The sequence below is a fragment of the Misgurnus anguillicaudatus genome, chromosome 16 (assembly GCF_027580225.2).
Source record: "Misgurnus anguillicaudatus chromosome 16, ASM2758022v2, whole genome shotgun sequence".
NCBI classification, from domain to species: domain Eukaryota; kingdom Metazoa; phylum Chordata; class Actinopteri; order Cypriniformes; family Cobitidae; genus Misgurnus; species Misgurnus anguillicaudatus.
Window position 1 is genome coordinate 6121812 of NC_073352.2, and position 25188 is coordinate 6146999.

A 25188-nucleotide genomic window follows, 5' to 3' on the forward strand; every position below is an offset into this window, starting at 1 on the left:
ATAGTCTGTGAAAACATCCGTATGCACTTCTCAAGCTCAAATTTGTGTGAATGCATGCTTTGTAAATGAGACCCATTAAGAAGACCAATGATAAATGTAGACAGTTCTGCGTTATGTGACTTTTAGGGACAAACTAGTAGGAAACCATTTCCATTTAGCAGACGCTTTTATCTAAAGTGACTTAGGAAACACTTAAGTGATTTATCATATAGAGGCAATAATAAAAGAAGTGCTTATACCAAGTTATAGGTTTTCACTATACCATAACAAATACCTGTTAAGAGAAAGAGATAGAAGAGCATGTATGTATTTATTTATTTTAAAGGTTTTTTACTTGCTATTTTTTACATGAATTATCATGAATTATTGTATTGTATTTTAAAATGTTTGATTTAGTTTTTCAGTGTTTGTGGTTACTGTATGTGAAAAAAAACATGCAACTTTGGATTATAAAAATGTGTTAAATGCATGAATTACAATAAAAAAAAATTATAATAAAAAATAAATATTGAAAAGCAGTCAACATTTACTTCTCAAGTAAGCATGTATGTCCTGATGTGTGTGTGAGTTAAGGTCAAAGATGAAGTCTGTATGTATATAAGACTCAAGCCTGAGCTGAAGCTGTTGTTAATGTCTAACAGTCTGCATCTAGATCCTGACAGCTTTAACAAATGACAGGAGGCATTTAAAGTGCACTGCCTCTTAGTAACCCACCTTGAAATTTAAATAGGAGTTTATGGCTTTATGCTGTTTTCCATCTGGGATGTTTATATATTTCTTCTTTATAGCTTCGTTTTTTTTACTTAACTGTCAGCTGTTCTGATAATGCAAGCGTTTGGTTTGCAGGTGTTTAACTCACAGAACTCTCCCAACGTACTGCAACCCAATTACAAAACCTTAGATTTGATCTGCAGGTGTCTGATTATCAACAGAGAAAGATCATTTACTGGGTTATACACACCTGTCTCTGGTTTTATCACAGTTTAATGTGGGATCTCTAACTCGTTCATTCATTTGATTTGCTTCTGTGCTGTGATGTTCGTTGCATTTTTCCGAATAGGACGAAGTTGAATACAAATCAGTGCAGCTTTGACATTTCAAGTATTATGCTGCGTTTACACCAGCCACAGTAGAGATTCGTCAAGCGCAAGTGATTTCAATGTTAAGTCAATGTGAAGACGCGTTGACGCGCGTCTGGAGGTCTTGCGGCGCGAATTGATCATCTGGTATGCGCGAATGGTCCTTTTTGTGCATTTTGCATTTGACGCGAATTTGCATGTGACGCCCGAGTTGAAAAATTTGAACTTTGGTGGATTTTTGGGCCACGTTAACCAATCAGGAGCCTGCTTGCTGCTGTGGCGGCAGCCCCGCCCGGAGTCACTCATTCAACATGAACGAACGCTTGATATTGTCCGTGAGCAGTCACCCGGAGCTATACGACACAAGTTCTTATTTCTATAGAGACAGGAATAATAAGGACCTCGCTTGGAAGAGTGTCAGTAAGGACATTGGGCAACCAGGTAAGTTGTAAATAAACATTTAACTTTTGAGTCACGTAACGTTCATCGACCCACGCCTTTTATTTTCCCCCTATAGTAAGGTTACCAAATACAAACTGGTAACTCTCTCGATAAATGCACAATCAACATCAGCCATCTTGCAAACAGACAACCACATAGCACTTGCCCCTCCCACAAAAAGCGGATTTCGCCTCTGACGCGTGTCAAATGCTTGCTTTTTCCGTGCGTCTACTTCGCTCTAGATGGCGAATGCATTCAAAATGTTCAAGCGGCAAACTAGGCGCAGTAGACGCGATTTTTACCCTCAAACGCGGCTTGTGTAAATGCAGCATTAAAGGGGCCATGGCATGAAAATCTGACTTTTTCCATGGTTAAGTGCTATGATTGGGTCCCCAGTGCTTCTGTCAACCTAGAAAATGTAAAAAAGATGAACCCAGTAACTTAGTTTAGGTAAACCATTCTCTGCAAGCATGTGAAAAAATAGGTCATTGAAATTTGGCTCCCTTGGGAGCTCTTATTAAAATAATACCGCTCCTTAATCTGCACTTTCCAACCACAGCACTGACATTTAGTGGAGAGAGGAAGAGAGAGAGAAAAAATAATTGACAGCACAATTGAGTTTCAATTGCATCAAACCACCATCATTGTGATCAGTGTTTGCACTTCATCAGATCATTTGCATTTTAAAGGACACACCCAAAACGCCACATTTTTGTGTCAATATTAACATGCTATAATAAATTATCTATATGGTATTTTGAGCTAAAACTTCACATATCTGCTATGGGGACACCAAGGATTTATTTTACGTCTTAAAAAATTATTGTGACATGTCCCCTTTAAAAGATAAATGAACAGTTTAGGGGTGTTTCTAAAGTAACAATATTCCTCCCCAGTACCACCATCGTTTTGCAAGGCTGTGATGTAAACTTTGCTATTGGAAACTAGAATGAAAGGCCTTTCTATATTTTCCAGCCCAGCTTAATAAATCAACGGAGGAATGAAAATTGCATTCATCAAAATCATTTCATCCAATCTTAAAAGCTTTTGATTGTTTTTTTTTCTTTTGCTTGCTAATGGTCGACTCATACAGCAGCGTGAGGGCCTAGATTAAATAATAACTGTCATTAAACCTTCATAAATATCAATCAACACAATGTACGTCTGCTTCATTTAAATAAAAAATCGTTTTTCAGAAACCATTTTCTTCTCCAGTTTTATGGTTTAATTTGGCACATGGCACAATCAGCATGTATACATCTGGTATACATAAATAAATATTAAATATATTTATACATAAATATACATATAGAGCTATTAAAAAGACACTTGGCCTCAGATTATGGTGTCGAGGATAAAACTAATACAGATGTTAACTCTGTATATTGGTGCTTTCATCCGAATATCTGAATCTAATAGTGCTCATTTGCACGTTTAGGTCAATGGGAGCATACATCTTCATAAAAGCCCTATACATATATGTATGTATTTCCATATTTATATATATATTTAAGGAAACACAGGTCTGCACTGACAGATTATTCAGTGTATCGAGGCCACCGTCTCCGGTCGAGAAAAACGCTTACAAAGTCAAATGGAGAATCATGTCTGTTAGTTCAGTTCAATCTTAAGCTATTGTTTTCTCTTGCATGTAAAATAATAGACTTTTATTTTGTAATTCTTAAGCAAAATTAGACATATGTAACTTTTTAAAAATAACAAAAAGGTTCTATATCGCAAAGACAGACGACCATAGACGCAGTTGAAACACTATTTGTGGTAAACAAAATCAATGCGATGGTAAAGAACCCCCAGCCCCCCGCCCCACCCTTATCACACGAATATTCAACAACAAAAAATGATGGCAAGAGGAAATCAAATGTACACACACACGCACGCACACACTCGCACACAGACACACACACACCGAACAGTGTTGTGATTGTTGGGTGTACGTGTGCATTTCATGAAGATCCCATTTTTGTTGTAAAAGATGCAAAACAGTTACAGTAAGTTTAAAAGTCTCTAGTCTTGTCCCATGGCAAAGTTTCAAACAAAGGATTTTCAGTGGAACCAAGAAAAGAAGTTAAAACATCACGTGTGAGGTTATGAAAATGCTCTGCTGATACTGTTTCAATTCCCTGTTTTCCACGTTTCCTGGAATCCCAGTCAGATCACAACACAAAAACTCATCTCAGGGATAGATCAGTGAATAAAGAGAAAGAAAACAAGCTCTTTATAAGGCATTTAAAAGATAATGAAAAGCGATATGAAGTAGATGGCACTGTTTTCAAACTTTTTCCCACAAAAGATTGTGATGGGAAATAAAATGCACTTTCCTTTGTTTTTCTTATTTTTATGTTAATTATTCAAGAAAAAGTGATCGCCCCGTTTGGCCGGTTCTGGCTTAAAAAGGCGTTTTTCTTTTAAAATGATGATTAGAAAAAATACTGCTTGAAACGTTCGCCCCTTCTCAAAGAGAGCAGTTTTGTTTTGGCAGGTTTGCACATCTTGACATCTGGAAAGAACTCTTTTCGCTCCTTGTTGCGAACGTTTACTCAAATGCTTTTGTCTCCTTCATTGTCCTTATTCCCCTCTGCTCGGCGTGACGTAAAAACCGAAACCTCTCGTCCCCTCCTTTATCCGGATCTTCGTAAAGCTATACACGCGTGGTCGAGTGGGAATGCGGCAGGCCGGTGGAGTTGAAGCCGGCTGTGAAGGTGTTGTACGGATGTAGGTTAGGCATACCCACCAGCGAGTTGGGAATCATGGTTATGGTGTTCGGCGTCATTAATGGGATATCATCCGGCGAGCGGCGCAGAGTCAGCGTGTAGTCGGGAAGCGAGGCCAGACGAAGTGGGTCACCGGGCGGCCCAGCGTCACACTCGTGGTGCGACTGGTTGACCTGCAAAGACATGATCTCCTCGTCGGGGCCGTGCCGGTTGACGTCGTTGCCGGTGGCGGATCGGGGCGGGCTGGGCTGCGGGTGCTGTTCCTGCCGACGTTTGTCCTTGCGGTAGTACAACGCGGCGAACGCCAGAACATTGAGGAACAAGAGCGAAGCCCCGACTGCGATAGTCACGCTCAGCTCGGTCGAGTAATCCCGCGGGTTCTCCACCACCAGAGGTCCTGGTTCCTCTTCTCCGTTCCACTGTTCCTTCCCGCTCTCGCTGTTGTAGGCCGGAGACATGGGAGGTCGTTTGGTGTTAAACGGCCAGGCCTTTCCGTTGGGCCGGTTGATGGAAAGGGAATTTTGAGTCGTCTCAGGTGGTGGCACTTTGGTGGTGGTGGAGGTGTAGTGAAACATATCATGTAGGTTGTACAGATGAGGGACCAGGTGCTTCCAGAAAGCCACTTTAGTGGCGCGGTAGTGATCCCGGACGCGTGGCTTCAGTCCGATGTGCAGGTACAGCTGGTCTTGAGGATTGTATTTAGACCAGGCCACCTCTTCGAAGCGATTGGCTTTAGTGTGGATGAACTTTGTATCCTGAGGCACTGGTTTATTGGGATCCCTGCAAAACACATACAAGATAAATTAATAAATGCAGGGGTGGATCTAGGGCCTTTTAGGGGCGCTTCAGCCCCCCGTCTGTCATCTTAACCCCACCCATAAAACTAGCAACTCTATCAAACTATCCAGGTTTCCCGCAGCACTATGCAGTTCGGGCGGCCCGTCTAAGCTGGGAAACCCTACCGCCTTAACTAGGTCAAGTGCATCTCTAATAAAAACTGTCAACAAACACTTCCTCATCCGATAATGCACTGCGCAGCTGACTACGGCAGCTGGTTTAGTCCAAAATGCGCAGTATTTTTGCAGTTAGGTCGGTTAGATCTCGGATCGTGTTCTCACCACAAACGAACTGCTCTAGAGTTCGTTGGAAAGTGTACCGGTCCGCTTGTTTGGTCCGCACCCGAGTTTGATTGCTGCATTCTCACCTGCCCAATCGAACACTGGTACGATTCAACCGAACTAAACAAGGCAGGTGTGAAAGCACCCTTAGGGAACGAACGTTCCAGTGCAATGGAAGGATTTTTCAATTGAGACAGCCCTTAAAATGGCCGACTCCATCTACTGAACAAGGCAGCTGATTGAGACACATGCGCAGTTTTCATTTTGTCTGACACTTCACAAGTTTGCATTAACAAGTAATCGATACAGAATGAGATAAAATATATTTGGAATACTAATTTCAGCCCGGACACAGAATACTTCCCCCTCTTTAACTGGGATAAATGAAACTATATGAGAGTGAGGTCATGAGGTGGAGGAGGGATGCTGCAAAAAAAACTGTCACGGGACAGAGGTGAGGGACGGCTATTTAAAGGCACCTCTTTGTGCTGATTGGTTGGATCACATATATGCTCCTTCTAAACTTAGTTAAATAAACTTCATTTCAAAAGTGAATTACAGTGCATTCAAGGTAAACCTAGTTTGATCAGATTCAGTGTTTGTGAGAATCAAATCTACAACCTCAGGATTGCCAGAAACTCGCTCGACCAGTTAATCCACCAAAACATGTATGAACATGCTTTTTCATACTTTATTATCTTGATCAGTCTGAGTGCACATAAGCACACTTACACCCTGGATTAGCCACCAGTGTTTGTGCCAGTCAGCAAAACCTTTTACCCGTCACATCCATTCTTCATCTTCGAAACTCCTTCAAAATCTAGCTAGTCCTGTCTCAGCCGTGTCCACAGATACCAGACACTTCCTAAAAATCACAATTTTCCATTTCTCCCCTGCGTGACGTTACATTACAGCTCGTATCTCGAAGCACCTCCGCCTGCTGGGCTTCACGCATCCCTGGCTCACTCCGTATAAGGGAAAGAAAGGGGCCGAAGGCTTTTAAAGCAAAATACAAATGAATAAATCAACAGCTTAGATGTGCTTCAGGATGCAACTTGTTTTTGATAAAACAACAGCAGTGCATCCATTCCGTTAATTGCTTTGGGAAAGGAGTGCAGATTGCATTAACAGCGAGTGTGCTGATAGAAAGTGGACCATATTAATCTAAACGCTAAAGGGAGGGACGCTGGCATAAGGCCCTTGTTTGTGTGCGTGTGTGTGTTATTATACATGATGGCCTCCAGGGGTCACTGTTTCTCCAATTAGCAAAGTGGCCTTCAGTCTCCTTTCTATGGCATATTGATTTATCATCTGTATTAACATATGGCACATGAAGAATCACACATCTACTTGTTGTCTTATAGCCGCTCAGCACAGAAGATTCAGACAATAGCAGAATGCACAAGAGGACAGCTTGATAACAAGTCTGGTCATCTGGCTCATGCAAAAAAGTCTTTATTTAATGGAGACAGCTATTCAGTGTATCATCTCAATGGTAGCTGCCCGTCTCAAGCATGCAACCTGCACGCTGCTGTCTTTGCTGAAGGGCACACCGAACTTATCGACTCAATCAACTCTTAAATGCCATGTGACTCACGTGCCGTGGGACAACAACAATGCTGACTGGTACAACCCAACCTTCACCCAACCTTAGACTCATCTGTCACTAATAAAGCAAGATTGCGTGATTCAAATGGGGAAAATTAGCAACACAAATGTTGCAGATTTGATCTAAAGTCACTAATCTATATCTGTTGCTAAAGTACTTTACTGTGTATAGTGTTTCTTTTGCCGGAATGCTCAAGCGTAGTGCTAGCAACACCAAGGACATTGGACTTTATCGGATGTACAGGACATTGAGTGCACTGTACAGTAAGTCTGTAAATCCTATGAATAAATGTGAATGGAAAAAGTCTGCAAACAACTTTAACAATGGCAAGAGTTTCAGTCTTTTAGTAAATTGTGGTCGCAAACAAGGACTATACAGAAATGTTTTCTCTGTTTTCTCAGAATTGAGCTAATATGAAACCTCTATGAGTTTGTGAGCAACAAAATGACATATTATGATTAATATCAATCTTTCGGTGGTAAACATAAATCAAATTTGTGCAAGTTCTTTCTGCAGATCTGAGGAAGGACCCTATCATAGCAGCATCATACATCAAACTAATAACATCTAGATAGGATTCAAATGCAATTTCACGTAAGGGTGTAACTTTGGTTTGAAAAGTGGGGGGACACAAAATGTTTTTGACTTAAAACCCATTCCTTCCATTTTCATATGTTTACGGACTATTTGGTGATGCAAGATACAGAAAATAATTAAGTTAATTATAACAATAAATTCTGCCAAGAAGAATATGCTACTAAACTATGTTTTTAAGATTTATTTGTGTTTTACTGTTTTCTACATAAAATCACCCTACATATTGTAAAGAAACATTATGTGTAAATATAACCTTGATATGTTTAACACATACCTGTCAACATTTGGTTTTCAAAATTTGGGAGATCTCTACACCAGGGTTGGGGGGGGGGGTTGCGGCAGTGTTGCAAAGAGTGACAGTCTGCATTCGTTTTTACAGCACTATAATTATATCATTATAATAAGTGTATATAGCATATGTAAATCACCGAATAAGATCATAAGGATTAATTATTTGAGGATTTATTTAAGGAAAACCATTCAATATTTTCAGCAACCTCCCAATGCCTCCTACTGTATGTTTCACTTTAGGAAACCCTAACCACCGAACTACAGTAAGACGGACAATTTAATACAACCTAACTCTAATACGCATTACAATTTTATAAAAATAAAAAAACATGTAAACACTGGTAATTTTCATTAAGTATCAACATTCATGGCTAAATAGTGATATTGCTAGCTATTAAGAGACTGCCTCCAGATGCCAACGCTCAAAATAATGTTACACTTACCTAACACAACCAGAAACAACTGTTTAGTCTTACTTGTGAAAAGTAATTCCCGGGACTCAGGGACAACAGAGCCACGGAGGCATTTATGTCGAGTTATAATGATATTAACGAAAGCTTTGCCACGACTAATATGGCAGCGCTGTTGGCCCACAATCTAGCAGCAAACGCGTGGTCTAGTTATTCAACTTCCCCGTCTACCTGCGCAAATATCAACATGGCAATAGAGTTGTAGGTTGCGTTCAAAAATGGGTTCAAAATTGTATGATGTGTCTATTGTGTGAGTAGGATTCGTTTCATACAAGATCTGGCAACTGGACAAGCTTGGAATAATATATTGATGTGATTATTCATATAACAAGGTAGGGTCGTTTAAATTACAGGAGTTTTCCGGGAGAAATAACTAAACGGTAGGGGGGCGGGAGATAGGTGTGAAATACGGGAGACTCCTGGGAAAAACGGGAGTGTTGACAGGTATGGTTTAACATTGACTGAGTAATGTCATGTCAGCGATTGAAATCATAGTGAAATTATTGTTTAAAATCAAAGAGATTCTGAGATGCTCTTTATTTTACAAAAAGATTTAGTTTTCACAGACGAGTCTCAGTATACATCTTTTCTAGACATTTACCTTCTGCTTTAAATAAGACTGGGCTGAGAAATGCTTCACCAAAGCATGTATTGCTTGTATTATTGTTATCATAATTATTCATAAGGTGAATACTTTTCAGTATTAGCAAAAGTAAGCTTTAGTAAAGCAAAAATAATGATGAAATGAAGAGGAAAACTACAGTATTGCAGATTAGATTTTTTTTAAAGTTGTTGCAAGGTAAAAAGCTTTAACTCATTTCCCTGCAGCCTTTTTTTTTTTTTAAAGTTGCCCACCAACATTTTTTTGTGATTTTCACAAAAGTTTCACAAAATGCCTTTCAGGAAAATGTTCTCCTATAAATATATAAACATACAAATATATCAAATAAAGAAACAGACCCTCTGCTTTCAAACAAACAATAAACAAACAAACAAAACGGGAAAAAAAACTGTCATTCTATCTATATTTTTTCTCCGCTTATAAATTCTTAAATATGTGTATTTTTTTCCGAAAATACATATTTTTTAGCAAAAAGCTGAATAATTGCATTTTTGTGAAGGAATTTTGTTAGAGATCAGATTCACGATTATCAAAACATACACGGAGTGTACAATTAAAGGGACACAAGGCAGCATTTTTATGTTAATAAATCATCTTCGTAAGTCGGTATATGGTTAAATGACTCATTACCGAATGAATGAAGACTCTCTCGCCCGCCCCTACCGTCTGTAGGAAGAATACCCCACTTGCAAGCTGTATAGTCTCGCAAAGTCTCAGATATCGCGAGAAGCAGGATCACTTTACGGCAAACAACACAGAGGCAGGCGAGCGAAACACGGGTAGCGATTGTTGCAAATGGCAGAGCCGGGGAAGAAGCATCGAAAACCCTTGACAGACGGAAAACATAACTGGATTGGAAATAAGCTGATAAACTTGGTTCCGAGGGGGGAGGGACAACCGTTCGTTTTTACGACAGTGTGTTTGAAAGCATTTACTTTCAGACACTAGGGGGAGCTCGTAGAGAAATATTACGCAGACTTGCCTGGTTTCCCTTTAATAAATAATTTTTGCTTCCGTTCTTTATAAATTGGGTAAATCTAGTGGATAATCACGGTATTACAGATAACCATAAAAACTTATCAGAAACACGTTTTTTCTAGCCTGGGTGCCAGCCCATCTTAGCCCCGCCCACAAGATTTTGTAAACGGGAAGATGGGTCTGGGGTTTCTCCGTTGAGGAGCTGCTATGCTAGGACTAGAGCTGGGCGAACCAATCAAATTGTCAGGGCGGGCTTTATACGATGATGGACAGATAATCAACAGTAACGTAATGAACCACGTCACCAAAGAGCGCGTGTGTTGAATGGCTGCCGCTGTAGAGTTCAGATGTGTGGATTCTGACATTGAGTCTGTACTAAAAGATATCGACAGAGCATTGATTTTAAAAGAGGAACAGAGAAACGCGAGCAGGGCATTTGTTGATGTCCTAATTGGCAAAAGTTGGTCGCAACTGAAATGGCTAACGTTATCACGGCGATGCAACTCAGCGTGCACGACGAGATGGATATAATTAGCGGTCGTTGCCAGCTTCTTTTCGGAAGCCCGGAATCGTGGTTGAGTGGAGGGACATGCTAGGCTCCAATATTTTCAAGCAAACGTAATGGCTATCGCCGTGGATGAAGTTCACCTAACGTACAAATGGTAAGAGATAGTCTTACTCTATGACTTAGTAAATACTTCATGTTGTGATATAAACGAAATGTTGTAAACATAATAGGTGTTGATGTACATTCGCTAACTCGGTATAATCACAATGTTAGTGTCATTGTAGCGAATAACTACCAGTTCGGTCAGGCTGCAAAGACGTAATTTCAACATACGTTACACACTCGGTTGCTCTGATTGGTCGTAGGTCTATCCAATTGAGTGCAGAGGCATTTTTCAGTTGAGACACGCCTCATAATTATAGCTCAATGGAGCGGTATCAGACTCAAATTCTGACTAGAATTGAGTATGGCAACGTCAGGCTACGTTTTTTCATGCAAATGTTTTCTCTTAATTGACAAGATAACTCGTCAATGGCGGGGAAAGAGTTAATATTCATTACTGGACAAGTTTAGCCTTCGCTGCATTTCTGTCTCATTACAATCAACTCACAGTATAAAAATACTTCTTTGGCATATTGTGTTACAAAACATTTGGGTGTGTAACTGATAGGACATGTTCCCCCGTCCCCAGTGGAAATTACGCCCCTGATTACATGCGGTAACATTTGCAGTCCAATTCAAACACATTAATACTAAATCCTCTATTAGTCAACAAATAATAATAATTCACAATTACCAAATTAAATCTTACTAAATGTTATAATGTACATGTCCAAGGCATTTTGTGTATATCGCAGGTCTTTGCTATGCAACCTGTGCAAAACATTGACCACATCTAAGAGAGCCGTATTAAAAAAACATCTCATTGCTTTTACGTTTTCTTTGCACCGCAGTCTTGGATTGGGCAAGCAGAGAGGCAAATTAAGATAAGATGAATGTCAACTCTGAAGCAGATAAATAACTGTTTTTATTAGGCTGGTAATGATCCCCGATGAATATTGGCAGCCGGTCTATGATGGCTTTGTAGCTGAATATCAGTAATTAAGTTTCAAAGCAGCAGACGGCGGAGGTAAGGTCATATCGATCCGGCTCGCTGCAACATACCAGTGAACTGGATATCAATGTCGCAGCAGCGGTGCGGTGTATATGAATTCCTGCTGCGTGGCGTGTGAGCCGCAGTCGGTGTACCCGAGGCATTCTCGCTTAATAGGAAAGACTGGAATCTCAATATCACCCCACGCTCTAATAATGGTCAATCAACCGCCTTGCACGACACAGCATATTGATGATATGTGAAGTGCAGTGGGTGGGCCTAAAATGCGGCTGACTGCTGATCTGAGGTCAGTCTTGATGTTTTATACCTGTCAAAAGAAGAAAAGCTGTTGATGTGCAGTTAAAAGGCGTATTTGATGTTGATTTTTTTGTTTAGTGAAATGTTGCATAGGTTAAGATTAACCATTAGTGGTGTGTATTAAGGCGAGTACCTTTCTTAGGAATTTAACTTGAATTATTTTGGTTTGTAATATAACATAGGGGGATAAAACATACAGGGTGGTTTTTCTGGAAAGCGTTTATATTCTAGTCCCAGTTTAAAATGGATGTTTGAGATGCCTTAATTTAAAAACATCTTGTACTGACCTACCTTAATATATATCAGGGCCATTGTTTTGTCTCAAGGCACACACCAGTATTGTTTATTTGTAAAGGTTTGTTTGTAAAAACGACTTAAATGTCCTAACATAACTAATGCCTAGACCTGAATTAATCTAAACCCTGTCCAGGAAACTGCCCCACAGTGCTTAACACAGATTAATTAGACCAGCACCCAATGTAAGTTTTGTGTCACAGCTCCTGTTGATGATACCTAAATGTTACTGTAAAACTGTAAAAAAAACCTGTAACTGTAATATTTTACTGTAAAATTACTGTAACTGTAATTTTAATGTAAAAATGCTATGATAAAAACATGCTAATTGGTTAACTCTAAAAAAACCTTGACCTATTCAGTTAAAGGCACAATATGTAGGATCTTCATCACTAGAGGTCACTATTTCGCAATAACACAAAACAATTACAAAGGCAGAGCTTAATGACACTATGAAGAAGAGTCGAACGATGGGAGATGTATGAGGTAACGTATTAATGTTTTATTACCTTTACATTTGATCACATTATTTTATGCAATCGTAATGAAGTCACAACAGCTGCGTGTTAACTCTTTCACCGCCAGCGTTTTTAAAAAAGAATTGCCAGCCAGCGCCAGCGTTTTTCATGATTTTCCCCAAAGTTTAATGCCTTCCAGAAAATGTTCTTCTTTGAATATATAAACATACAATATACCAAATGAAAGAACAGACCCTCTGCTTTCAAAAAAAAAAAAAAAACGTTTCATCATACCTTCAGTGGTTCTTTTGTAATCAGCTTTTGAATATGGGTAGGTTTCTGCAAAAACACCACATTTTGAGCAAAAAGCAGAGATAATTTCATTTTTGTGACGGACTTTTCATAGAGATCCCATTCAGAGCGATCTTTAAAAGAGACACGGACATGCAGCAGCTTGCCAGAGGGCAATACTTCTGGGTTTAAAAAGTTGCAGAAGATAATAGCGGTATTGCGGAAAGACGGAAAATCTCGTCATTGGCGGGGAAGCATTTTCTCTTAATTGACGAGATATCTCGTCAATGGCGGGGAAAGAGTTAAGGGGGTCGCACAACGAAAGAGAAGCGCAGTGCTGCGTCGCGTCTAGGACAACTTGTAGATATCGTACATTAAAGCTCACATAACACACGCTGTTTCTGCATTTCTGATGTTAATCTGGAGTACCTATAGAGTAGTAATATATCCTTTATATCTCCGAAGAGTCTTTAGTTTAATCAGATTTATAAAAGAAAGATTAGCTTTACCGAAATCTTTCAGATAACGTAAAAATCCAGAGCATCAAACACACACGCAAAACTCCGCTGCTACCCTGGATAATAAACTACATCCATTGTTTCCATAAGACTGGATTTCTTCTCCTTACATCCAAAACCACACTTCTTCTTTCGTGCCATTGTTGAGTTTTGAAATTAAACAAAGCTGTGTTGCATAATGTGACGTTTGCAAGTTCTAGCGTCTCCCGCTGATTGACGGGTGGGCGGGTTTTTCCGGAGGAAGTGCCCGTATAAAGAAGTGATAAGTATAGAAACCCCTGAAACGTCAGTTGGACCCGTAATCGAAAAAACTTTCCGAAACATGTACAAACCCTGGCGAAGTGCATTCGGCACAGAAATACTCTGTAACACACCCAACTGCTTTTTTGACACTTTGCCTACGTTTAGCATGAGGAAACAACTCTATAAGTGTGTTAATAAGTGAGAATACTTGAAATTCCATTGAACCACCCCTTTAAATAGCGCGAGCTTAGTCAGATAGCATCTACTTCAAAATGCAAAATATATGTTAGCAGTCAATGTTAATTGCTAATGATTTGGGACAAATATTATGTTATTTAATGTTAAACTATGTGAGTGGCGCTTTATGGCATGACAGGGATTTGAGCAGCATCCAGAGTCACAGCGGACATACGCCGCCATGCGCCGCCATGTGCCGCTGGTGTGCATACTTTCATAGAAAATAATGTGTTCTGTTTTTAGATTCATGGCGTAACGCGTCACTTCTCGTCCGGTGTGCAACCCCCTTTAGATGCTATATAACCGTCACTACCGCAATTGTCAAGACAGATTACAGATACAGTTATTATATATTTTTATACATTATACATTCATTAACTCAATTTTTTTATTATTAACAGTGATTAAGGAGAGGACAGAAAAGTACAGGGAGAAGAGAGGGGTATAGGATCGGCAAATGACCACTAGCCGGGAATCGGACTCGGGTCGCCAAAAGTGCGAAAGCACGCACTACACCATCGGCTCCGACATGAACTCCATTTTAAACTAGATTTAAAAACCGACATGATTTTGTTGTTTTTTGTTTTTCTATGTTTTCTTAGTTTCTATTTCACGTAAAGCAGCTTTGGAGAAATAAACAATTTTCTGATGCCTCATTCATCATACTAACACACATATCAGTTAGCTCTGTGTTTGTGTGTGTCTGTGTACACGTAAGAGAGTTTAAATCAATGGAGTCAATGAATTAGCTGATAGCATTCTGTCTGATTCCCCACTTAAAGTGACTAAACTAATGGGATGTTTCTGGATGGTTCAGGTCACTTGGGTTTACTAAGTAAAGCAACACTTCATTTTCATCTGTGCTTCTCATTTAGATATCAGGACCTGAGAGGAAACTTTACTCTACAGTCATTCAGATTCCAAAAATATCATCCCAACACCGAATGGAAAGTTTTACTTCAGCTGTGTTTATTACCTGCAAAATAAAGATGGATAAAATATCACTCTTAATATTCACTATGTTATTTAAAGCTGCAGTCTGTAACTTTTGCTTCTCTATCACTATCTATATTTGTGACCTAAAGATCCAAGTTCCTTACCGTTATTTTTGGTGGTTTGAAGTCAAATGAATTACTTGTGAAATCGTACTGGAGAGCTCGAATTGTAAATTCAAGAAAAACAGATTTTTGATGTACTTGCTGAATAACTCATGTTTGTTTTTTCTAACCAGAAGTGTTAAGTCTGAAATATAGATAAATATTTACATGCACATGAGGGTCAGCGCAAAGTGCGTGTGATGCAAAATTCGTCATCAGAACTGTGTGCGCATGTACACGCATAGCCAGGTTTTTGTAGGTACTTTGTACACTTACTTTAGGTCGCACATGTGTGTACAGGAGTATGTAGTATGTAGACCAGGAGCATGTGTTCCAACTGGTCAAAATGCGCATGTGTTGAACATCTGTGTACACGTAATAACAAATAAACTATCCTTTGCAAAGCAGTGCGCTCGTCTGTGCACGTACGCTCACGTACCACTGAATGATTAGATTTCATGTGTCTGATAAACACATAAGTGACATCTAAAAGGAGCAGATTGTGCTTTATTATGTTCCCACTGATCAAGACATTAGAATAGAGTCAGACATAACTAAGTCCAGAATATCAGAGAAACCTGGTAATGTAAATCTGATTATTTTAAAACTGTTGACATGACTTTTTTTCGCAGATTAAATGAAGAAGGATTTTGTTAATTTGCTGTAAATATTTAGGGAATCTTATTGCGTTTATGAAAGTAAAGTTTTGGTATTTAGAATAGATTTGATTTATACCCAAGTTTGGCAACCTCGCCAAGCCCGAGAGCAAGCAAGCTGACTGCGCACCGACAACCATACTACTGTATATTTATTAAATGTTACATGCTGCTGTGTAGACCCAAACATTTTAACTGCTTGCACAATACACTATCACGAAAGCGTTACTGAACACCGCATTAAAAAGTTAGTTACTGTATTTAAATGATAAAAAAAATTAGACTGAGTAAGTACAAGATTTACAACCAAAGGCTGTGACTTACGTATGCATCACAATTGTTTCAAAATATCAGACATGTCTACAGTTGTTGAATGCCGTATGAAAATATACATATCTATGGTAGCAACCACCCACAATGTGAATAATATCTCATGGAAAAGCATTACTGACAAATGTAGTTATAACTTGTTTTTTTTAGCAAGGTAATGAATATTAATGCATTATTACAATGCTTTGACCCTTAAAAAATGCTTTAGATTGGGTCATTAACTTCATGAAAAGTCTTTTTTAAACACCAATAAATCAAAATGAAGGCAGTCCATGTACCTTTACACTGAAAGGTTTATATCTAAGTGTTATTTATTTATATCTATAGGAGGATTCTTTCAAAGACTCTGCTGTGTATGAGCAGACGCTTCGACCTTAAGGGTTATGTTTGTTTTATTTTTTTTAAATACAGCCATAACTGACTTTATATTGATTCAATGATAGTATTATAAATTATAGCAGAATAAATCTAATGAATACGGGTTAATATGATGGAGACGTATGGCTTATTCTTCAGTCTAATTTGCAACGCCTGGATGATCGTGGACACAGAGACACCAGATCCTTTTGGGCATCATAAAAGTGTCTGTTCTCACTGTGCTCGGGTCATTTATTCCTTCGAAAACCTTTCTAAACTGAACGCCACTGATTCAGACTAAAGGTAGTGCATGAAACTTTCATTTGAAAGTTTTATATATAGGTGTTTATATATACAGAAGGTGGAGTGCACCGTGTTGTGCGTTTTTTTATCTTAAGATTTATACGCTACATTTCATGGTCCATGCACACGACTGGCTTTGCTTTAAAAGACGCAGTCTTACATTAAGAGTTTTCTTATCTTTCTTAAGGGTTTGAAGGTCACAAAATGAATGTATGTGGCAGTGGTATACAACTGTGTGACATTGACATTTTTTCATACATACATTTTTTTCAATACAGCAGAAAGTTTTACTGCTCTTTCTCAAAGTCATTTCAACATCCTGAAGGCTTATGTTGCCTAATGTTTTAAAGTACATCCATATTTTATTCCAGAGTTTTTGGAAAGTTGATGAAGGAAACAGAAGGATAAATCCACTGCTGGTTACAGTAAGATTCAACAACAAAAAAATGTCAACCCAGGCTCACTCTGCTTACATTTCTCCAGGTACATATCGCTGCATCTTTTGATGGATGTCCACAAAAGCTTTTGGTTTTTGTATGTTTTCTATGCAGAATTTTTAAAAGGTTATGAAGCAGACGCATACACAAATTAAAACCTCTACACTGTAAAAAAATTCTTTGCTGCCTTAAATTTTTTAGTTCAACTAAAAACTTAGATTTACAAGTCATGTCAACTTACTATTATTTAACATGAGGAGAGACGAGTTGCTAACTTAAAAAAATGAAGTTATAAATATAATTAGTTGTAACAACTTATCTCTAGTCAAGATAAATAATAGTAAGTTAAAAAAATTTATGTTGTAAATCTGAGTTGATTAAACTAAAAATTTTAAGGCAACAAAGAATTTTATACACAGTAGTGGACGCTACGAAAACAAAAGATGCAGCGATATATGTACCAGATGCAATGTTTTTCTGCTTATGCAGAGGTAGGCTACTGATAATAGACAATGCAAAAGGTCTGCACTCTGAAACTTTCTTTATTAACTCTTTCCCTGCCACTGACGAGATATCTCGTCATTTAAGAGAAAACATTTGCATAAAAAAGTGTTACTGATGAGGTTATAATATATAAAAAAAACTGAAGCAAAAAATAATTTATTAATTTTACACTGCGTTTAAGTTTTGATAATTGTTCTAAATGTGATCCCTTACAACATTCCTTTACAAAAATGCAATTATTTAAGTTTTTTTGCACAAAAAAAAAAAAAAAAATATATATGGATCGGGCGACTTAAAAAGCAAGTATCATAAGATGCGCAATATATTCAGGAGACATGCTTTTTACCACTTTCATTGAAAGCGAATTTCATTTTGTATAAATTGTGTCTTAATTTTAGTAAACGTTGCATTAACTCAGTGCTTCTCAATTATTATCTGTCACGCCCCCCCTAGGAAGAAGTAAACATTTCGCGCCCCCCAACTCTCCGCCGCGACTGTAAATAGTATAATTTGTCTATAAAATGAGACTTTTTCCATGTTTAAGTGCTCTAATTGGGCCCCCATTGCTTCTATCAACCTAGAAAATGTGAAAAAGATCAACCCAGTAACTTAAGTTTTGGTAAACCATTTTCTACAAGCACATACAAAAATAGGTCGTTGAAATTTGGCCCTCTTTATGATGTCATACAGAGCTCTTATTTGAATAATACAGCCCCCTTAATCTGCACTATCCAATCACAGCACTGCCATTTAGTGCAGAGAAAAAGAGAGAGAGAAAAAATAATTCACGGCACAATTGAGTTTCAATTGCAACAAACCACCATCTTTGTGATCAGTGTTTGCACTTCATCCGCTCATTTGCATTTTAAAGGACACACCCTAAACGGCGCATTTTTGCACACGCCAACAAGTGTCAATTTTAACATGTTATAATAAATTATCTATATCGTATATTGAGCTAAAACTTCACATATGTGCTCTGGGGACACCAAAGCTTTATTTGACATCTTAAAAAAGTCTTGTGCCATGGCCCCTTTAAAGTATAATATTTTTTGACCATTTGATACTGAAAAATTAAATTAAATATAATCAATAAATAATAATAAAAACTCAAGCGGCTTATCAGCGTGATTGGAGTGTATTGTCTTTAAGTGACAGTGCAAAAAAATCACTTCCTGAAAAAGTATTTTCCCCGGGGTCTCGCGCGCCCCCCCTGGTGTCGCTTCGAGCCCCCCCTGGGGGTTCCGCCCCACTATTTGAGAAGCACTGCATTAACTAATTGCATGTATTAAATAAATAAAAAGCAAATATAGCAGACAATATAATAACTGTGACATGGAGGCACCGGCGTGTAGCGTTCACTTGCATTGCGCGTGAACTGGAGGCATAATCATAAATGAATGAAACTCAGCGTAGGCCTATGCATACATTAGCCATTAAATATATTTGTTGCATTGGATGGCAACAGACAAGGGCTTTCTCGTGGCTCGCATCAGCAGAGCACGCATCGTCAATAGACCTTAAAACATTCAGCAGATTGCTGTACACACTTGTGATGTGTGTGATTGAAATTGGGATAGGTAAGGATTTATTGCATATTTGTGTTTGGGTGGGATTAATTTTTGGAAGGGGGATTAATTGAGAAAATGAAAGTCTTAACTGTAAATTAAGAGTGATTGTGATGTAACATTTTTAATTTAAATGTTTTTGTACTTTATTTGTATTTTATATTATTGTGTTATTGACCTGCCAAGCGACTACAGGCGGAAAATAGCACTTGTGCTACAACCTGGAACAAGGCATCTCTCCTTGTTTTTATACAAGGTTAAATGTTAATTTTGTGCATTGTCCCTGCTTAAATAAAATGAAATCGAAAAATAAATAAAAATGAATCTGCGGGTGGGTGCCACTTTAAAATTTGGTTAAAAAATAAATAAACAACTGACAGTAGCCTACATCAAATTGTGTACAGTAGCCTACATCAAATTCAATGTTTATTTAAATTTTAGAACTTGCACTGCATGGGTGTGAAATGTAAAATAAATACACTGCATCAATTGTTTTCACAAGCAGCAATCAAATGTTTTTATCGGTCTTGTTTGTCTTTATTCCCCAATAAAGTTCCAAAAAAAGAATTTTGTTTACATTTATTTTCGATGCCTGTTCACCTCAAAACCCAACAAAAATGTAAACACCGTTTTTTGTGGAACTTTAATGGGGAATAAAGACAAACAAGACCGATAAAAACATTGAACACTACACAAATAGTAATTTATTAAATTTTTATTTAGGCTATTCATTTTCCATAGTGACGGTTCCGGATCCAACGTCGGAGGTGCCAGAACATGTTCCGGCTCACATTAAGCCCCGTCTATTTTAGGATTCAGGTCTTAGCACCTATAATTGGGAGTGCACAGCGAGAGATGTGATAGAGGTATTGATCATACCATTATGTGAAAGAGGGAAGGGAGACACACGCTCCGAAGATAGCAAGTGTAGTGGTACAGGCAAGCGAAGAAATGAGCAAGTACAAGTACATTTCAACCTTCTATATAACCCTAACATTATAACATCAGAGACTTACAAGCAAAACTCTTATTGCCTGAGACTTTCTACACGGTTTGCTCTTCATAGCTGCTGTGCTTTTGGCGATACTGCTGTTTACTTGGCAGTAATGATCTCTTCAGTGTTCAACATCAGTTGCAACTAGGGTTGCAAAATTCTGGGAATTTTTAAGGCTGGAAACTTTCCATGGAAATTAATAGGAATATATGGGAATTAATGGGAATAAACTGGGAATTTAGATGTAGTTAAAAAAATTCTTGCAGAATAATTTTGTTTTAAAAAACAAGATTTAATGAATTTCTACCCTGCACATTTCTCAGTCACATGCACACAGCATGTACACAGTGCTTACTGAAGGGCCATTGAGGCCACACCCCCTGCATGTACTTGCATTCAACTATAATATGCACAAATCAAATCATGCATACAAAATAATGTTTAAAAAATCCCACATATTACTTTAGGCATGAATTCCCCTTCATTGTCCAGGCCTTGACTACCACAGAAACCACACTTGCTGCATTTGAGCACAAGGACTACAACAAGTCAAGCAAGTTTTGATGAAAACTATGGAATTATACTTTAACTAGCAAATGTGTTTACACAGTAGCTAGCTAGCCAGTAAATCAGATATCTAAATGTAAGCCAGCACTATTATAAAAACTATAATTATAATTATTATGCTTTTGTGTTACTCAATGAAAGAATCAATTCAAGTTATACTTACAATTAAATCAGTCAAGACGACATTTTTTTTAATTTTTATTACCTTGCATGCATGCCTGCTTTCTTTATGTTTGTACACTGAAAAAAAAAGATTCATTCAATTTAAGGGGACTGTAAGTAGGATTTTAAGTGTTTTATTAATCAAAATCAATGTCTTTATTCATAAAAATGTCCTCGTTGGTGTCAAATGACCTCTGCCAGTGATCTGACTTTTCTTTGTAAGTTTAGAATTTCTTCTCTTTACTTACATTGAACGGGTAAGTCCAAGGAGGCATCCATATCGTTCCGCCGTATTGATAAACTATAATACCAGAGAGGGACAAAAAGCACTAGCCTAACAACGCGTTTTCATTCAGAACACGTGAACCAGTTGAAACGGACAAAGAGATCAGCAATACATAAAGGCTACCGTAGTTGCAACACGCATTTGGAAAGGTGAGGCGCTAGAAAGCACTATTCGTTTGAATGCAAAATACAATTTCACCACTAGATGGGGATAAATCCTACTTATTGCCCCTTAAATCAATTTTTTTAAGGTAAGTGGTTGCAATCAATTTATTTAAGCTACATTTAAACAAAAGTTTTTCATTTGATTTTACTTTACTAATATTTTTTGTTTAAATGTAGCTTAAATAAAATGATTGCAACCACTTACCTTAAAAAATTGAGTAAATTGAATGAATCATTTTATTCAGGTTATACGATATAGTTTATATAAATTTCTCTAGATTTCCAAATATTTCCCATAAATTCCTGTTAAGTTTTCCAAAGATTAAGTTCTCATGAAAAGTTTCCTTCCGCCCCTCTGCGACCCTACACTGAAAAAAAATATTCATTCAATTTACTCAATTTTTTAAGGTAAGTGGTTGCAATCAGTTTATTTAAGCTACATTTATTTTATTTTATTTTACTATTTTTTGTTTAAATGTAGCTTAAATAATTTGATTGCAACCACTTACCTTAAAAAATTGAGTAAATTGAATGAATAATTTTTTTCAGGTTATACGATATAGTTTATATAAATTTCTCTAAATTTCCAAATATTTACCATAAATTCCTGTTAAGTTTTCCAAAGATTAAGTTCTCATGAAAAGTTTCCTTCCGCCCCTCTGCGACCCTACACTGAAAAAAAATATTCATTCAATTTACTCAATTTTTTAAGGTAAGTGGTTGCAATCAAATTATTTAAGCTACATTTAAACAAAAAAAGTAAAATAAAATAAAATAAATGTAGCTTAAATAAATTGATTGCGACCACTTACCTTAAAAAATTTAGTAAATTGAATGAATCATTTTTTTCAGGTTATACGATATTATATAAATTTCTCTAAATTTCAAAATATTTCCCATAAATACCTGTTAAGTTTTCCAAAGATTAAGTTCTCATGAAAAGTTTCCTTCCGCTCCTCTGCGACCCTACACTGAAAAAAATGATTCATGCAATTTACTCAATTTTTTAAGGTAAGTGGTTGTAATCAAATTATTTAAGCTACATTTAAACAAAAAAGTAAAATAAAATAAATGTAGCTTAAATGAATTGATTGCCACTTACCTTGAAAAATTTAGTAAATTGAATGAATCATTTTTTTCAGTGTAGCTGCATAGTCTATACATCAACACTTTCTTTAAGTCTTTGTCTCTGACAATATAAAGATGAGATTAGACAACAATGTCTTGCTGGTGTTTGGCTGTGTACAGGGGTGCAGGGGCTTTCCTGCAGGTTCAGAGATGCTGAGCCTTAAAGCATCTTAAATTAATTACAACATCACACCATCACACCCGGTGAGATTTTCCACACCAAGCCGAAAAGAGGCAGTGATTTTAAGGTGATGGAGGACGCTGACCCGTGGGCACTCTTCATTATGAGCTGTATTGATCGGCTGGGATAGCAGAATGATGGTCAACATGTGTCCAGACTGCTGTCCAACACCGATCTCTCTGCTTTAGACTGATGATATTTCAAACCTGCAGCATCACGGGTGTCCTCAACACATCCGGGGCTTTCATTTCTTCTCTAATACAAATCCGCACATTGGGAACACATTACCTGTCTTGTGCCGGATACAATTAAGTGGGTTGTGAGATTGTGTTCGGGTTACTTAACAATCTCTTTGAGTTCCCAATTGGACTTGCGGTAGTCTTGAGAGGCGATTTAGCTGTGAGCCGGAGGAAGGGATTTGCAAGGCCTCGGGTGGCAAAGGTCAACTGATGTTCAAAATTTTTGGTTTCTGTCTGGGTGTAACGGTAGATGAAAACAACTCATTAAGATGCACGGTTAAAATTATTATTTGTGTTTTCAAAATCACAATGCGAATATGAGCAGACACTGTGGGTTAATGAGCATCTGCTTACTATTCAGATGAAGTAGAGGCAATAGAATTTCAATGAGATGGATGTCGATACAATTATATCAATAAAACGAAACGTAGCTCGCGTCAAATCATTTCGGTTTGACAAACCATTACAGTCAAGACGGCATTTGTGCACATAAATCCTATTAACGAATCATTGATTACTGATTACTAATTAAGCATGATTTGTCCTTGAAAGCCATTGAAAAGATAAGAGTTTCCTGCAGAACGTCTGGATTCTTCTCAGCAGGATTTGGCATTTTCTGAAAGTGGCTCGTGTTCTTGTTAGATGAAAGTATGAGGAAAGATGGAGAAAACCGGGCAGACAAAAGGAAAAGCACAGTATTCTGCTTAGCAATGCCTCGGCTCAGCACAGCGTGAGGCGTTTGACTGAAGGCTGTATGACACAGTAGAGAAATACAGAGGAAAACAGCATTCAGTCCATCAACTGCTAATACTACAAGCTCTTTAAAAAAGTAGACAGAGATTCCCGGTTCTGCAGTCTGGACAAAGATGATATGCAGCTATAATTCAGTTATCAATTGTGAAGAAGGTTCTTGGCTTTTGCTTTGTTTCAGAGGACCACTGCTCATTGGAGAAGTGAATTAGGTTAGAAATCCATTATGCTGTGTATTAACTGGGGCAGTCCAAGTGTTGCAAACCAGCTGAGAAAATGTTTTTTCTTCTGAAAAACCTTCAGTCTGAGTCTGACCCTAAAATTGATGATATTAACATATCTATTGTACTATTATTCAGTTTTGTTGTTTAACATTGAATTTCATACTATATATTATTTTTATTATATATAAAGATAACAAGAAAACAACACTTCTAGTGATTTGTCCTGATATTTTGAACAAGCCCTTTTGTTTTTATAAAAAATAGTTTGCCAAATTAAACCTTCTTACTTTTGCTGGTCATTTTGATAACGAAGTTAAAGGAAAACACCACAGTTCCCACATGGAAAGAACCTATATGTGGATATATGTGCATATATGAAACCTATATCTCATATATGCTGCATATATACAGCATATATGCACATATATAATAATATATATGCGCATATATGAAACATATATGCAGCACATATACAGCATATATGAAACCTATATGCAGCTAATATGCACATATATGCAGCACATATACAGCATATATGCACATATATAATAATATATATGCACATATATGAAACCTATATGCAGCTAATATGCACATATATGCTGCACATATACAGCATATATGCCCATATATGATAATAAATATGCTGCATATATGCAAAATTGAGGTGCATATATGTGCATATACAGGCCATATAGGTCTCTATATTGCTTCTTTATATCCACATATGAGTCCTATAAGTTATGTCTCCTATAAAGCAGGATCTGGTCATTTTGTAGCTCATATCTCACTTTGGCAAATGTCATACATGCCCAGCTCATATTTTCTATTATCAAGAACTAACAAAAAAGCAAGAACTTATGTATGTGCAAACACATGAAATTTGTGTCACATGTAATTGGCATTTTATGGAATTTAACTACACTCTATGAAAGCATGAGTTAATCCTATTTAACACACTATGTGTCATTCCATCTTGATTTTGAGTTTAAAATAAAGAAAAGGGACAAGATGTGTTAAAACAACACAAAGTGTGTTGTCACAAAAATAACACAGAGTTGTGTTAAGTTAAGGACAACACATTAGATGTGTTATTTTAACACATTCGTTTTAAGTGTGTATAGCAATTACAGGGAGAAAAGTTATAATGTCTGCAGGTCATTGGTTGGACCTTTATTTATGTTTAATTTATTAGCAGCTACAGATTTTAATAATTTTAGCAATATATAGGTTAACATATATGTGCATATATGTGCATATATGTACATATAATATAGGAAAACGGCCAATTTTATATATGTCACATACATATATGTCACATATATGTAAAACCTATATCAAAAC

The 25188-nt window shown here is 37.4% G+C and overlaps 1 protein-coding gene across 3 annotated transcripts in view; it reads right to left on the reverse strand.

The window, feature by feature from the left end:
• Positions 1-2389: 2389 nt before the first annotated feature.
• nlgn3a (neuroligin 3a) overlaps positions 2390-25188 on the reverse strand; it is a 276767-nt gene continuing 253968 nt past the window's right edge. The window contains exon 8 of one of the 3 annotated variants that reach the window (XM_055177421.2): positions 2390-5032. In XM_055177421.2, coding sequence (XP_055033396.2) covers positions 4180-5032 — 853 coding nt within the window. In that variant the 3' untranslated portion in view covers positions 2390-4179. The remainder of the gene's footprint in view (positions 5033-25188) is intronic. The other 2 variants (XM_073854065.1, XM_073854066.1) reach the window with 2 other exon arrangements.